The 16,640-nt window shown below is 40.5% G+C and overlaps 1 protein-coding gene across 1 annotated transcript in view; it reads right to left on the bottom strand.

Annotated features, from left to right (window-relative positions):
- Window positions 1-16,640, bottom strand: part of OSBPL10 (oxysterol binding protein like 10) — a 182,560-nt gene that overhangs the window by 72,911 nt on the left and 93,009 nt on the right. Inside the window, exon 5 of the mRNA XM_084620260.1 lies at window positions 5,665-5,875. Coding sequence (XP_084476386.1) covers window positions 5,665-5,875 — 211 coding nt within the window. The remainder of the gene's footprint in view (window positions 1-5,664; window positions 5,876-16,640) is intronic.

Genomic DNA, 16,640 nt, shown 5'->3' with positions numbered 1-16,640 from the left:
GCTTCCATGTAGGAGCTGGAGGAAAATGCCGGCTGCTTCCAGGAGCCACCTGAGGTAAGCACCGCCCAGAGCCTGCACCCCAAACCCCCTCCTGCACCCCATCCCTTGCCCCAGGTTAGAACCCCCTCCCATACCCTAACTCACTCCCAGAGCCTGCACCCCTCACCCCACCACACACACCTCAACCCCGTCCCAGCCCTGAGCCCCCTCCCACACCCAAACACCCTCCAAGAGCCCACACTCCGAACCCCACATCCCCAGCTGGAGCCATCACCCCCCCCACACACACACACACCCCAATTCCCTGCCCCAGCCCAGAGCCCTCCCCACACCATGAACCACTAATTTCTAGCCCCATTCCAAAGCCCACACACCCAGCCCAGAGCCCCTCCCCCAGCTCGGAGCCCCCTCCCACACTCCAAACCCCTCATTTCTGGCCCCATCTTGGAGCCCTCACCCACACCTGCACTCCAGCCCCCTGCTCAGCCCAGTGAAATTGAGTGAGGGTGGGGGAGAGCAAGCGATGGAGGGAGGGGGGATAGAGTGAGTGGGGGTGGGGCCTCTGAAAAGGGGTGGGGCAGGGGGTGAGGCAGATGTGTTTGGTTTTCTGCAACTGGAAAGTTGGCAGTCCTAGTCCACACCTCCCAAATAAAAAAAACCATCATCTGTACTACTAGCCATAAGACATGTTATTGCTGCCCAATGGTATAGCCCCTCTGTTCCCACTTTGGGCACTTAGTGCTGAAAATATGGCATATACTGATCATGGAAATTACTATTTTTCCATAAAATTGAATAAAAATTAATATTTTACAGTTCAGCTACTTGTTCTCAATCACATCAGATCCCTTGATTGAGAATGCTTTGTCTTCTGCTTTTGTGCACTTTATCCCAGATTTTGTGATTTTATCCCAGAAGAGCACAAGTGTCTCAGCAGTTCACAGGCCAAAATTAGGCCTTTCACATAGCTGGGGCTTGATGCATTAATTGCTTTGAACATTTATGTATTTTCTCCAACATACTGCAAATGAAGTAGGAAGAGAAGAAAGAGAATTTCTAGAATCTCAAAGTCATCTTTCTAAATTATTTCCAGTGCCCATTTCTTTCCAGATATGATGCAAGAACTGAAGAAATGTTTCAGCCATCCTCCAACAGGATAATGGTGGTTGAGCTAACAAGAATAATTATTTTGACCTCCTAATATTAGGAGATGACAACATGGGTCATCCATTTCGTTGAAGAAAGAATCTCCTGCATCTGCAGTAACCAAAAACTGTCTAAACGCTGTAGAATTAAAATCTCTCAATTGGAATTGGCTAGAGCATTACTTAGAGTCATTAGGTATGAGTTTATTCAGGTCTGATGAATCCGGAACAGCTTACTCTAATGACTCCCCCTAGAAATGACAATCCTATCAAAGAAGGCCTGAATAAAATTAAATCGAGAGGAGAAACCAGTAATCATGGCTTTTAGCCACAGGTTCCTTCAGGCAATTGTGTTGCATAACTGGACCCTGGAAGAAAAATCTCATGTTGCAAAGTACATCTTTTTAACAGGAGAGAGCAGACTAAATATTTTATAAGCTTTTTAGCCTCTCTGTTCCTCTTGATTTTCTTTTTCCTAGTTTAACTGTGTGTGTATTCAAACTCTAACAGTAAGAGCAGATGCCATGCCTGCCTTCAGGCCAATGCAAAGAGATTGTGAACTTCTAAGGGAATTTTTAGCTTTCCTTTCTATGAAACCTTTGGAAATACTGGTTCTATCCACGGGAATTAGAAACCTTATCAATGCCAAGAGGGAAAAGCTTATTGTTAGGATAGAGGACCAACATTTGTATTTGTCCAGCTCCCCTATCTCAGCCAGTTTACTTGTTTCACATGGATCTAAAGAAGCGTGTCCAGAGATATAGAAATAGGAAGTAGTCCCCTCCTTCTCAGAAGGATTTTTGTATCGTCTTTGTTTCCTACCCCCCGGTTCCATGAAGAAAGCTAAAACAAAGCCAAGAATTTAAAGACCTCTTCTCAGTCAAAGAGGAATGCTCCTTCAATTTACTTTTTAAATACTGTATTTTGTTTGCATCTCTTATGAGGTGAGTGGAACATGGAAGATAAGAAGGGTCCTTTAGTTCCTGTGTTTCGTATGCCTATGTGGATTATTTAAGATGTGTAGTTATCCCTGGATTCTCTTTAGAAGTCTGAATTAAGACAGGGCCCCAATACAGTATTATGATGCAGATGGCACTTTATGCCAAGTACCCACGTAACTGTTTTATGTTCTGCATAACTCCAAAAAAAAATTGCTTTTTTCATGCCATCTTTCCACTCCTCAGCTCATCATCTAGCCCTTCTGCCATCCTTCTCCAGGTCTATTTTTTCTGTTTTCAGAAAAAGGAGTGTCCAGATTTTCCCACCCAGTTGTCTCTGCAGCTTTGTGGTTGGGTCTTACCTGACGGTTAAGCTAATTAGTAGGGCCAGTGTTTTCCGGCAATGAAAACAGAGTAATTTCAGATCTTCAAAGCTTTATATTTCAGAAATTTCAGATATGCATTATATTAATACAAAAGATACACGTATTGACAAACATGAGCAATATGTAATCCTTTACTGCACAAAAATGCAGTAGCCTACATTAGTGTTTACAGACAATTTTTTAAACCGAAATTGTCATTTTTAGAACATAAACGTATTAACTGATCATCATTATAACCACAAAACAAAATTCTTGCCATGCAAGACTATACATTTAAAATAAAAGTTGGATTACTGTTTTATGCAACGATCTAACAGCACCGGGAACTATGGAATAATTACATTTCTGCTAAAAGTAAACTAATGTTTTATTGCAAATATTTACATATCTCCTATATCAGCATACAAATATTCATTGACACGCACTTAGGACACATTAAAACTCATTGAGGCATACAGCTTCATATTTTCCAATGACATACAGTAATGTTGCAGGGCTAGCACTTGTCCAAGTTTGAAGAAACTGCATTCAGCATCAACTGAATTTCACAGGATCACCAAAACAACACAAGCAATCTGGCTAAATCTTGGCAAACATTTGTCCATGCTTCTCCAAAAACTGGAGAGAGAAATGTCATTGGGTACTAGGAAGTTTATTTACAATGTTCAAGTAAACTTCCCACTCACCCTCAAGTACAGAATTCAGCAGCAGAATACTCAGTTCATAGTCACCTATGTTGTGGGACAGTACACGAATTTGCTTGGGATTAATGATTCTCACATTGTGAAAAAAATCTATATGCTGGCTGTTTCTCTGTATTTAATTAAGTACCTCTGCACAGCTTTGAAAAACTTGATACTTGAGATTGTCTTCTCTAGCACATTCTGTTCTGTGTACTGCAGTATTTCCAGGATAGCTTAGTGGTTTGAGCATTGGCCTGCTAAACCTAGCGTTGTGAGTTCAATCCTTGAGGGGGCCATTTAGGGAACTGGGGCAAAAATTGGGGATTGGTCCTGCTTTGAGCAGGGGGCTGGACTAGATGAACTCCTGTGGTCCCTTCCAACCCTGATATTCTATGATTCTATGAAATCAAATGCAATTTTGTACACTTCCGTTGGTAATGTTGACCACGATTCAAACTTAAGCAGTGTCCAAACAAGTGGAGTTGCTTCTGCTTGGATAAAAATTGAATGTGCCACACAATGATACACTACAATAAACACTTAGCTCCTCTAAAACAGCAGTAGTCCTCCACTTTGATTTCCTGACCAATGAACCCTTTGTAATACTCCACATGATGGCAGAGATTGTCTACGGCTTTAAATCAAAGTATTCCATATTGTTACAACCAGTTGCGGCGGTAGTGTTGGGCTTTCAACTCCATGGTCAATAAGGTAGACTCTAAGTGCGGTTTGCATATCAGCTTTTTTATTAGAGCACACAGACAGTCCACTTCTGTAAACAAACAGAGCCAGCGCTCACCTAGTATGCCCAGCAGGTCACATGAATGCAGCTGGTTAAAATGTCACTCAAACTGTCTTTAAATGACTTTCACATTTATTTTGCATTATAAACTACTACATTTGAAAAGTCAATGTCATGTTATATAACGGTCTTTATAACAGCTTGTGCAACTGCAGATTAATTCCACTTTTTCTACAAATTTAGCAGCAGCTGGGCAATCTGCTGAAACCTGCATCAGCTGTATTAGAATATTTGCAACATACCAGTTTACACTGTCTGTATATTCATCCACAATTACAGCTACGTGCTGACCCTTCAATTCAGTGACCAGTTGCTGCTTGTTTAGTTCAAAGACACAGGGAAGATTGACTTGTCTCAGTGTACTTGCTTGCAGGATACAGACTCCATTTCAGAAATGCTCGTTTAGGAATTCTCACATTTTGTCTGTTTTTTCTAGCGTGATGTTTGCGTTGCAACAGGCTTCCACCCAGTCTTGTACTATCTTTTCCCTGTATTTCTGATTTTCATTTTGTTGTGCAAGCACACCAGTAATTGTGCACTGTTGCTTTGTTGCTGTCTCATTGCTGCTCTCTAGCCTTTGCTTTCTTTTTTCCATGGCTGCAATATGACATGGACCTTTAATGTGGTTGAGTATGTGATCCTTTTTAACACGATCAAGAACTTGGCTGCAAATTGTACAAAATAACTTCCCTTCATCCACATGGAGCACATCTTTGCCGAATTCTTTAACTATCCTCAGGGTTAACCATTTTAGGCATTGGTAGTAAATGGCTTGAACAGCTGAAGCACAAGGTGGAAAAATCAGAAGAAATCGGCGATTCCAGAAATGAAAGGTAATTTCAGAAAATAATGCATCAATATCAGCAATTTCCAGAAAACACCGACCCTACTAATTAGAAAGGACGTTTTTCCCCCCGAGTAGTGAGGGATGGTGGTTCTTGAAAGGTTTTTAAGTAAATTAGGTAGAGATGGCAAAGTTGTTGTCAAGCCATCCAAATGTGAAGAATCATTGGTTTACATCTGGTCTTATAACAAGTCCTGATCCTACAATCGGGTCTAACAGTGAAATCTGTGTGTGAACTCTCCTGCTGACTATACTGTGACATGTTAGACCTTTATTTTGAAGCAGTTTACAGAGATCTAGAATCGGGCTAATTAAGACGAGGGTCTACATAGGTGCCAGGCTCAGGGTCCTACTTTGTAACTATGTAACCATATGCCAAAGGTAAATAGGAAGACACTATTGCTTTCTCTTTCCAAACTTAGAGAAAACCACAAGCACTGACTCAATATATAGGGATATCCTATCCTCCCTAGAGATTTCTATTTAGAAAAAAAAAAAGATAGAATTTGTTATTAAAGCACATTGTGTTAAATTTCAATTTATTAAAAAAAAAATCTGCTTTTTAAAAAACAAAATTACTTTTCTTTGAACTTATTTAATTTTTTCTTATTTGCTGTTTCCAAAACCTATTTATGCAGAAGACACTTAACGGCTCTTTTGCTCTTGTTTTCTGATGTTGATGGTTTCTACAATATTTGTGGGTCAGAAGGAAAATGTTGATATCTCGGTCCAAGGAAGCTTATTTAGTGTTGATCCTGTGTCATTTCTTTAAGGAAAAGTCCATCCTGCCTCTCTGGGGATCATAATTTAAAAAAAATAAAATAATAAAAAATACAAAGACCAGGAAGAAGACAGCTTGTGCTCACCTGAAGGCAATGTCCTGTTATTGTGTTGGCCTGCCTGATGCATACTATGCTGTAATAAATTCAGGCATTCTCCAAGGCAGCTTAGGGTGGCAGCAGAGGTAGCTTTTAAAAGCAGCAAGTCCTGATCCAAGGCAGAAAGAGGTCCAGAACCTGGAAGGGATTCAATGGCTTGCACAAGATTCTTCTGTTGTCCCTCCACTTGGCTCATGATCTGTAAGGGTTAAAAAAAAGCCATGTGGTCATACGAAAAGCCTTCATTTGCACCTTACAAATTGACATGTCAAACTGTATTTAAACCTTACTATAGTTGAATGTTAACGTTCAGTTCAGTTAACGTTCAGTTAATCAGTAGAAAACAGACATGCATAAAAATATCCGTGTGAAGAACATAGGCACACTGAAAGAAAGAGAATTTTAGATTCCTAATTTAAAAAAAACTAATGCCACTCAAAAACAAACCGTTCAGTATGTTAGGGCAAAACTTCTTAAAAAAAAGTTGGCATCCTAGATTTCAGGAATGAATCATGCTTTATGCTTTTCACTATATGAAAATGATCCAGTCCTATCTCCTTTTCCTTTATTAATTCAAGCTTATAATTCCTCTCCCCAGGATATGATCTGAAAATCCAGACGAACGTAAGCAGAATCTCCTGTCCTCTTCCATTTGTGTCATGGACAAAGTGAGGGTTATTTTTATTTCTCAAAAAAATAATCAGTGAAAATTTGTTTTTTGCAAAACCGAAGGTGATTTGGACCCAGATACCATATTATTATTATATGTATTTATGAGGCACCTATTACTATAGTATCTGAAACCGCACATTTTAGGGAGATACAGTTCAGCTGCGCTTAGATATGGTCTATCTAGATAGAGAAAAATAAAATGGCATGCATGGCATACTTACATAAAAGGCAGTAGATGAGAAAATAGTGTGAAGTACAGTACTACACATATTGGATAGTACCAAAAAGAGTAAAGCAACTTTCAGAAACCCTCCTTACTGCTGAGAGAGGAAAGAGGGTGTTCAAATCCCTAATACAGTTGAGTCCCAGAGCTTCTAGGTGGTAGGGGGTACAGCACACAATTACACTAGGTCACTTTTCTTTCACCTGCCTTTCCAAAGAGAAAAGACTAAATGGAACACTGGCACATGCAGATGCAAATGCCACTGAAATAACTGGAAGCCGAACCCACCCATGCCAGGGCTGAATTTGGCTCAGGATATTTTACTTTTGTGAAGCTCTCAGACCTCACCAAGTTATGACTAAAGAGAGAGATGTTATCCCTGAACTCAGAGGGATGGTTTGAAGACCATGTCATTCTGCTAGTGCCATCAATTCCTTACAAGTGTTTGCAGAAGGATTTATTTATTTGTTATGCTGCCACCTACACAGTCTTTTCTTACTTCCACAAGGCAGAATTTGACTCAGACTTATTCCTGAGGCTCTTTCTTTGATGTAATGTATCTCAGAAGGCAGACAAAGTTAAACTAAACATACCCATGGTTGGATATACTTATTTGTGGTTCAAGCAAACTCTCACTGAGTGACAAAACAAGACAGGATTTAGTCACACCAGTATTTAAAAATATTAACAAAATGAACAGAAACAGTGTCCACTGAAACACTGATGTACAATGAGGTTAAATAGAGATGCAAACTTAACTTGATCACTAAACATATCTAGAGTCAGAATATAAACTCCCTTCAGTTGGCGAACACAGATACATTTGAACCCCAGTAGTGTTGACCTTCAAACAATTAATCAGAAGAACAACATCTCCAGAATGTCTGCTATATCCCACTGTGACTCAGTGGGAGTTACAGGATAGACCAGTTTCCAGTTCTCTTTCACTAGAGCTCCTCTGCCAAGCTAAAAGCAAAAAAGTCACATTTTCTATAACCCTCCAACTCCCTCTCCAACAATTTTCCCCCATGTCTGGTTATTTCCCCAGTCTAGGACTCCCCTGTCTAAAGATATGCAGGAAGATACCCCGGGGGAGTTCTATAAAATTTTAGTTATGTCAGATCCTAATGTTGAAAGTTTCAGGGTTGAGAGAACATCTATTTCTCAAACCATAAAAGGAATTTTAGATCACATTTTAAAATAAAACATGTACAATATTCCACATGCAGTATTCTATTTTGTCCTTTTCTGTTTTTAAAACATTGTGTATTTTGCTAAATATGGCATTTTAAACCCTTAAAAGTAAAGTGCTATTTAATAAAACTTGTAAGGGCATTTAGTAAGTGTACACATACAGTATCATAGACTAAACTTCAAAATCAGAATATGATCAGAGAGATAAATAAATCAAAACCTACCTAACTTCAGCTAGATGAACATCTGGCTGAGTTTACAGACCGGTGAATGCTGATAACATCTACAGAACAATACACCACATTATTTGTGCTGCTGCTATAATGCAATTTATTGATCAGATTTAACCATGACATCATATAAGACATACATTTGCACTAGCATTTACAAAGATCACTAGATACTGTATATATCTTTCATATAACTAATTTAAAATTAATCAGATTACAAACTTTTCAGAGCAGGTGCTATTCTACTCTGTGTTTATACAGAATCTAACACAGTGGGTCTCTAGGCTCTACCCTAACACAGATAAATAGTAATCCTGACTGGGGCCTCTACACACTAGCCTAATACAAGCAGTACCAAACACCAAGTTTGTAACTGGTTACAAAAAGGTAGCTATAATCCTAGCATAGATAAATGATAAAAATGTACATTTTCAAGCTAAAATGCAACATTACTAGAAACACACTCTGAAACCCTCAGAGGATTCAGATTCTTTTACTCAGCACTTTTCTTATAAGTTACTTCCACAGTGACTTGTATTGTATTAAACAATTGAAATTTCTAAGAATAATTTAATGTAATCAGTATTACTTCACTGTGGAAGTCATCAATAAAAAGGAGTTAATGCCTTAAATAAATCTCATGCGAACATAGTTTAATTAATAAGATAATTGTAGGCTTAGGCTCAAGATTCCAAAGCTGCAGAAAAAGCATTAAAAAAAATCTAGGTGAATTTATAAGAATAAAAAAATGTCTACTTTCATCTGATTACTCCTTACATATTACAATGAATTGAATAGGTTTCATACATTTTTTTTTAAATGTAGCACACTTCACACACAGTCTGTCAAAATACCCTGGTTAGAAACAAATGACATTTCTTGAGATTGATGACTAATAATGTACAAAGATTGAGTCCACTGGAAAAAGAAGAGAGAGTTGACTATATTAAAGATGCAATTAAGTATCCTTGCAGACAAGTTATAGGCGGGGAAAATGGAAGGGTGTATTATTAGGGAAAGGAAAAGCTAGGTTTAAAAGCCAACTGGATACTAAAAGAAGTTTTAGAGCAAAATTTTTAGAGACAATGAGACCCAGAAGTTGATAGATGCATCTCCCAACTACGAATACACAAGCGAACTATGTAGGCAGTGAAAAACTACAGTGAATGCCTTGTATAAGAAAGTACACATATAACATCCACAGCCTAAAGAGTCTTAATGTAAATACAAACCGAAACTTCAGTGGAAAACAGACTGGCTTTTGGGTGGCTATATATAGGGGCTAATTAAATATTTGCATAATTGAGATAGAGAATCAGGAATAACAACAACTGTGTTCTCAAATTACAGCCAGAAACTTGAGGGGGGGGGGTGAATTTTGTTTAAAACCCGACATAAAAAATGCCATTTTAAACACAATTTCATGTCCAACAATGGGCAATTCAGCATATATGAACACCTAAAGGACAAACATTTCAACAATCCTAGAACATTTAGGATGTGGTACAAAGAAAGGCAACCAAACACATTCTGTGTTATAGTAAATAAAAGCTATAATTAACTGCTAAAAAATTTAAAAAAAAAAAATCAAGAAATACTGAAAGTGCCATTTCTGCAGTAGAAGAAAAATCACAAAAATTCAATGGTTTTTAAAAGCTATATTAATCTTTCCACTGCAGAAATGCCATCTTACAAACCTTGAATGTCAACTTTGATTTAAAGGGCAATTGTTTCTGAGACTCAGTAAAAAAGAAATACCCTACATTAAGGGTATTCTAACAATAATAAACTCTTTATTATTGTTTTATCACCGTCCTAAGTTAGAGATAAATTGAAACTTAAAAAAAAAAAAATCTAACTAACCCACGGAAGTCGACAACACATGACTGCTTTTTTGGCATGGCCTTAAAGAGACCTCATCTGGTAAATCAGACTATAAATACATCTCTCCAAAATTAGAAAGGATATGACAGTGTGCTATCCAGTCCACAGTGGTGCTATAAACAGAACACTTATTTTCTTTGAGTCAATGCACTTGGAGATTGCAACCATTGTGGGCCATATTATGACATTAAGGCAAATACCCTCTTTGGATATCTGCAGAGCTGCCCCACACCAGGGAGTTCTGAGAAGTATACCACAGCACAATGCTCCCAGGAATTCCATGGTATGTAGGCGGAACAATGCCCATCAAGCTACCTTTCAGACCAGGCAGAGTGCTCAACTCCCCAGCCAGCCCTGTTGGTCAAGGTAGAGAGCAGGGAGAAAACAGGGTCAAGACCACTGCCCACATCTCAGCCCCTTCAAAATAAGGGTATGTCTACACTGGGGGGGGGGGAGGAAAGGTGTGTTTTAACTCAGGTGGGCTAACTCCGGTTAAAATTGCAGTGAAGACACTGCAATTTGGCTTTTAATTCAGGTTAGCAGCTTGAGTTAACAATGCCTCTGTGGAGCTCAGAGTTGAATTTGAGCTGCTACCCTGAGTTAAAAGCTGTCTCCCCCTTCTCCCCCCCATCCTATTTCAACCTGAGTTAGGAACACACTTCTCCCCCTCCACCCCGAACGTAGACATACCTTGAGTGCAAGGACTCCAACTCTTCCTGGCCCTGCACTGGGATGCAAGGTTGTGGGGAGGCTCTTCAAGTCTCCCATAGCTACAATCTGGCCCTATATCTGACTATCTAATAAGGCAAATCTGACATGTTAGATTTTAAGAGGAACTAACTTCATGTATATTTAATGGTTTTATGCTAGTAGTTAGAGCACGGGTGGGCGAACTTTTTGGCCCAAGGGCCACATCTGGGTATGGAAATTGTATGGCAGGCCATGAATGCTCATGAAATTGGGGGTTGGAAAGTGGGAGGGGGTGAGGGCTCCAGCTGGGGGTGCAGGCTCTGTGGTGGGGCTGGGGATGAGGGGTTGGGGGTGCAGGAGGGTGCTCCGAGGTGTTTGGAGAGCAGGAGGGGGATCAGGGCTGGGGCAGGAGGTTGGGGGTCAGGGTGCAGGCTCTGGGCAGAGCTTATCTCAAGCTGCTCCCAGAAGCAGCGGCATGTCCTCCCTCCAGCTCCTATGCAGAGGCGTGGCCTGGCGGCTCTGCATGCTGCCCTGTCCGCGAGCACTGCCCCTGAAGCTCCCATTGGCTGTGGTTGCCACCCAATAGGAGCTGCGGGGGCAGCAATCGGAGCCCCCTGGCTGCCCCTATGTGTAGGAAGCGGAGGGGAGATGTGCTGCTGCTTCTAGAAGCCGCGTGGAGCCCCGGCATGCCTGGAGCAAGACAAGCCCCGGACCCCACTCCCTGGCTGGAGCTCGAGGGCGGGATTAAAATGTCTGAAGAGCCAGATGCGGCCCCCAGGCCGTAGTTTGCCCACTTCTGAATTAGAGAAACTACTTCATAAGTGTACAATACACTCCAGGATGACATGGAAACTCTCTCTCTCTATGAATAGGAGACCATAGAGATTCTGAATTGCCAAGTTTTACGACAATGCTCTGAACAGTTGAATGTGCCCTTGATACCAATGCCAATATGCTATTCTCTCTCTTTGTATTAGCCTGTAGATAGAATACTAACATGTGCCAGTCTATTAGCAAACACCAGCAGCAAATGGACCAGTCTATAGCCATCTCCTTTAGAAGATTTTACACTATCAAGAATACAATATTTTAAAAAAAATCTCTTGCATTATAACAATTGTGTGCAGATGGAAAAAATCATTCCTGACCTGCAGTGTTTCATAAGAAAAAATGAGAAGTCGGGAAAAAAAAACAGTACAGTCATTTGGAGAGGTCATAGCTATAGAAATAACAATCACATTAGGAAAGCTTTAACAATTCAAATGACAACATAAAAAAGCATCACAACTAAGGCTAAATTGATTGCTTCACCATTCCCTGTCCAAAGCCCTAGAAGGTATTAGGGAGAGAGCCAAGCTAGCCCTCGTTGAGTCTTGCCCAATTCTTTCTTAACACAATTGTTTTTTCTGTAAAAGTTCTATCTTTATAGGAATCAACTGCTCCTTTTCTAACCTTTTATTTTTTTTTAAAGCAAAGTGTTTTTTAGATTAGGTCTGAAAGGAGAGCAGGAGGGGGATCAGGGCTGGGGCAGGAGGTTGGGGGTCAGGGTGCAGGCTCTGGGCAGAGCTTACCTCAAGCAGCTCCCAGAAGCAGCGGCATGTCCTCCCTCCAGCTCCTATTTCCACAAATCCTTTACTGCTACTGTTTACGTTTTAATGCCATAAGTAAAGCTTATCAGAGAGAAAATGAGGGAGAGAACATGTGTGGGAGACCAAGCTTTGGAAATTACTTTAGGTTCCTAGACTGGGGAGTCCAACCTCACCACAGATGCTCTGAGGACTTTGTTCACATTTCAGGTAAACAAGCACGTATCGTAGCAACCGTATTTTGTAAGATTCCAAGATGCTGTAAGAAAACTCACAGAAGCATGCTGCATGTAAAGGGAAAACTGTCCATACAGAGTGAGTAAGTACAATCCCTGTAACTCTAATTCCACCTTGGGCAAGAGAGCTCCTCATTACGTGCTCTTGACATGAACTTGGTCAACAGGGATAAAAACTCATATGTTTTAGAAGTTTAAAAAAGAAAACACACCGCACACAGCCAAATACATACCTAGCATAACTCTGTTGACATCAAACCAGTCACATCAGTAATTAATCTGACCCACTGGCTATAAATTTACTCAGGTTTATGATCCCCCTTCAGCGTTTTGTTGTTTTTTCCTTTTTGTTTTAATATATCACTTTTGGCTTAATTTCAAGTTGCTGGGTTTAGTGTGAGGGTACTGGGTGGTGTTGGTTGCCTGTAATATACAGAAGATCAGACGACGTGATCTGGTAGTCCCTTCTGGCCTTAAACTCTATGACTGATTTACAGCAACCAGGTCTCAGCTATTAGGAAAAGGAAAACGTATACATACTTACCTCACAGATATCTTTCTTTACATAGAAAGAGCTGCATATCACATACTACGCTTTTAGCCTGCTTCCATGTTTAGCAGATGCAGAACTCAGCCTTGTCAATCACTGGCTCACAGATTCACCACTCCAACTGCAAAGCCAGCCAAACTGAAATAACCCCATAACTATGATGAAAATGAGTAAAGCATTCATAACTCTAAACTATGGATATTTTCTATTGCAAAATATGAGACATTTGTTATTTGCTTAGCTTCTGAAAAGTGATTCCTTAATCCTATCCAAGGTCACTCAGATCTATGGGCCTTAATACTTAAATAAAGGAAATTTTCAGATAAGCACACATAAAATTTTCCTTTTCTTCAGCACAGTAACCTCCACAGATCTTACAGCAGGGTTTTATCAGCAGCATGCAGCAAAGGAGGCTAAATTATAGCTTAGCATATAAGTGAAATTGAAATAGCTATGCACAAAGGTCATTTCTTGATTGCCTGAGGCATTACAGCATACAACACCATCCTCCCATAAAACAGTGTTCTACACATCAGCTTTGAAGCGTTTTATGAAGAAACATCAAGGAAAACCAGGACGCCACCTCACTGATTTCTCCTAAAGCTCTGCAGTACGGAAGTTTGTTCACCTTGTCTCCAACAAGATTGGTAGGTTTCAGGCAGGAGGGGTATATCTGACTGATAGGTCTGAGTTCTGTTCCCAAAGCTGCGAGCAGGCTGAAAACTCATTGTAAAATCTATGAACATTACTATGCTGATGAAAAAATGTTAAAAGGATAATAAGAGCAATAAGATTAAGCAATAATTTGAAAATATTTTAGAAAGACCAAACCATAAAGAGAATGACTTTCACATCAATTGTCCTTTCTTGACTATTGAGTTCTTTTCATTACAGAGGAACAACACGTTATTATTCATCACCATTACACCACCTCAACGCAGCAGCCTTGGTGACCTCAATTATTTTAAAAAGGCAAGTGATGAATAGTAAAATTGAAACAGCTATAAAACAGTTAATAAGGCCTCGAAATTTGCAGATTTTCAGCTTGTCTCAACTGAGCTACTGAAAGCAAAGTTAGCTGGTGATGTCCCTCTCTGGTTCAGCCTATACACAGGGTCTCAGCAGGCTCAGCCTACCCAAGGATTGTGACAGTCCCATCCCCTTTTCATCTAAGCCAGACTTTTCGGAGGGTGGGGGGGGAGAAGACTAGTACAAGTGTAAAGGAGCAATTGGCCAATATGACTGATCAAACATGGGGAGTAAAAGGGAAGAGTGGCAAGTTCTCCCACTTTCCTGGCTGAGATAATCACCATCAGGAAATCTACTTTCAACTGTAAATCCACCAAGCAGAGAGCTCAAAAGGAAGGTTTAGATAGCCTGAAAGGCATCAGGTTCAGACTCCAGGGAAGGCACCAAGGACATGAATAGAGACTAGAGAAAGGTCACAGTGGCTTTAAAGGGACAATGCCAGCAGGGGAGAGGAACCCATCATCTTCCCCTATTTACCTGACTTCTTAGGCATTTTGCACATAAGTTTCAACTCTGAAGGAGATGGGGGTAGCCTTTGTCCAAGCCCTCCTGTAGAAAATCTAAAAGAGCTGGGATTCTGGGTCACCTAACAGCAGCACATCTTGCCCTACAAAATTCGAGGGGGGGGGGAACCACCCACACATACAGAAAGCAAAAGAGGTATCTTATTTTTTGAGAGTGCAGCCAGGTTTGAGTCCTTACCAGACATGCCCCAAACCTTCAGGATGCTCTTTCAAGAACTGGGCTGAGCAATTAAACTCACCTGGGAATAGGTGCATTATTGGACCCTGATGAATAAGACCTTGGCCTTCTTCACCCCCTGGGAAAGCTTCAGGAGGTCTGTATACTATGCCCAATCTTACCAACCTGTAGCAAAAATGATTCTCAATGGTATTTCAAATCTTTTTGAGGAAGGAGGAACAGAAAATCTTGCCTTGCTGTAACCACAAGCTAGCAAATTGCTGATCTGGACACATAAGATGAACAGATAGTCACTAAAAACTGTGTGGCACTCTAAACAACCAATTCTAACAAAAGTCTCTATTTTGCTACCCAGGGAATCTTTTTAGCTGTTGGATTCTTTGGGGATGTCTGTCTCTTTTGAGGAAGACTATATTTTAGGAGTCTATTTAGAGGACAAGTGCAATTTACCTCCAAAGTCTTATAGGAGCTTATATGACCTATCAGCAGATTTAGCAAACAATAGCTTGCCATCAGGAAGGTGTAGGTGATCTCTGACTTTCCAGACTGAGAAATGAACTCATCTTGACTAATATCCTCCCCAGGAAAAGAGGGAAACCAACATATCCAGCTTCTCTTGAAGGGCGTCAGATTTTAAAGAGATGCTTCTACAGGCATTTATAGTCCTCCTGAGAAACACTCATGAGGTCTGACCTAGACGACACTTCTCCCTTCTCTGGTTCTGACCCAAGGTCTGCTGGGGCAGTCACCAAAGCTCAAGAGGAAAAGCACAGCACAAATGCTTAGTGATCTTTTTACTAAAAGATGGGTTTATTTGTTGTACCATGATTACTGTGCTATATAATTGGTTATGTTTTGGCTATATACAGTATATGTTTTATAGTAAGAATTAAGGTATTAGAATAAATGAATAGGATAATAAATACTCGTATTAGCCATTTTCTTTTTATTCGTGCTTTGCAAGTAACAGACAGGATCTTGTCTGTGTCCATGTTAATTAGATTAGAGGAATTTTGAAGGCCTAGGCCCCAATGTCAGAAAAGATAGTTGCAAGATTTAGTAAAGCCTAATTTACGATGCCTTTTTTTGTTCACCATAAAACACTGGTATTTGTTACCTTTTGAAGGCCTCTGTAAAGAATTGTTTGTGTGAACGAGGAATGTATGCATCAGGAAAAGATAAAGGTGTGAAGGCTATTGTTAAAGCCAGATGGCCAAGGGAGGAGGAGCGAAGAGACTGAAGAGACTTAAAGATGCCAGAGAACCATCAAGATGCACATCCACGGTTAAGGTGGGCATCCATGGGTAGACTGACAACCCTGAGGTGAAGGCTGGCATCCTTAAACACAAGATAAATCAAAACCAGACAGGATGACCCTCCCAGAGGTGTTTTGGGCCATCAAAAGAGAATACCCACTGAGGAGTAACCGGTCATAAACTGACACAGCAAAATCCATAGACTTCAACAGAGAAAAAGGACTATAAGAACAGGGTGCTTTGCCATGGGGCTTTGGGTTCGTCTTGCCAACAACTCCAGGAGCATCGGATCATGACTGACAGAGCCCGGCTCCCCTCTGTGACCAATCTGGCTGGCCACTAGATTGATCTAGACTCTGGACTGGTAACTATAAACATCGACTGGCGGGACTGTGTGCACGGGTGTGTGCATGTGCGTGAGAGAGACTGAAAAGCATATGCTAATTGCTGTATTCTCAATAAATTCGGCGTGTTGCCTTTTCCCCTAGAAAAAGATCTTGCGTGCTTTGTTTAAGCATAACATATTCCCCCTCAATTATATCTCTGGAAAAAGTGTAAGCAGCCCAAGAAAAAACTCCTGGGAAGACACTCAAAGGGTCTTTAGGTCACCTTCTGTGAGCGGAGGTTAAAGCCTTTTGGTAAGAGTTGACCACCAGGAAGGATTTGTTGATACGCGCAAACATTTCAGGATCCAAGGGAAAGGTTATGGGGA

The sequence above is a fragment of the Lepidochelys olivacea genome (assembly GCF_965140295.1).
Source record: "Lepidochelys olivacea isolate rLepOli2 genome assembly, chromosome: 2".
Lineage (NCBI taxonomy): Eukaryota > Metazoa > Chordata > Testudines > Cheloniidae > Lepidochelys > Lepidochelys olivacea.
This window is presented reverse-complemented; position numbering and strand designations above follow the sequence as displayed.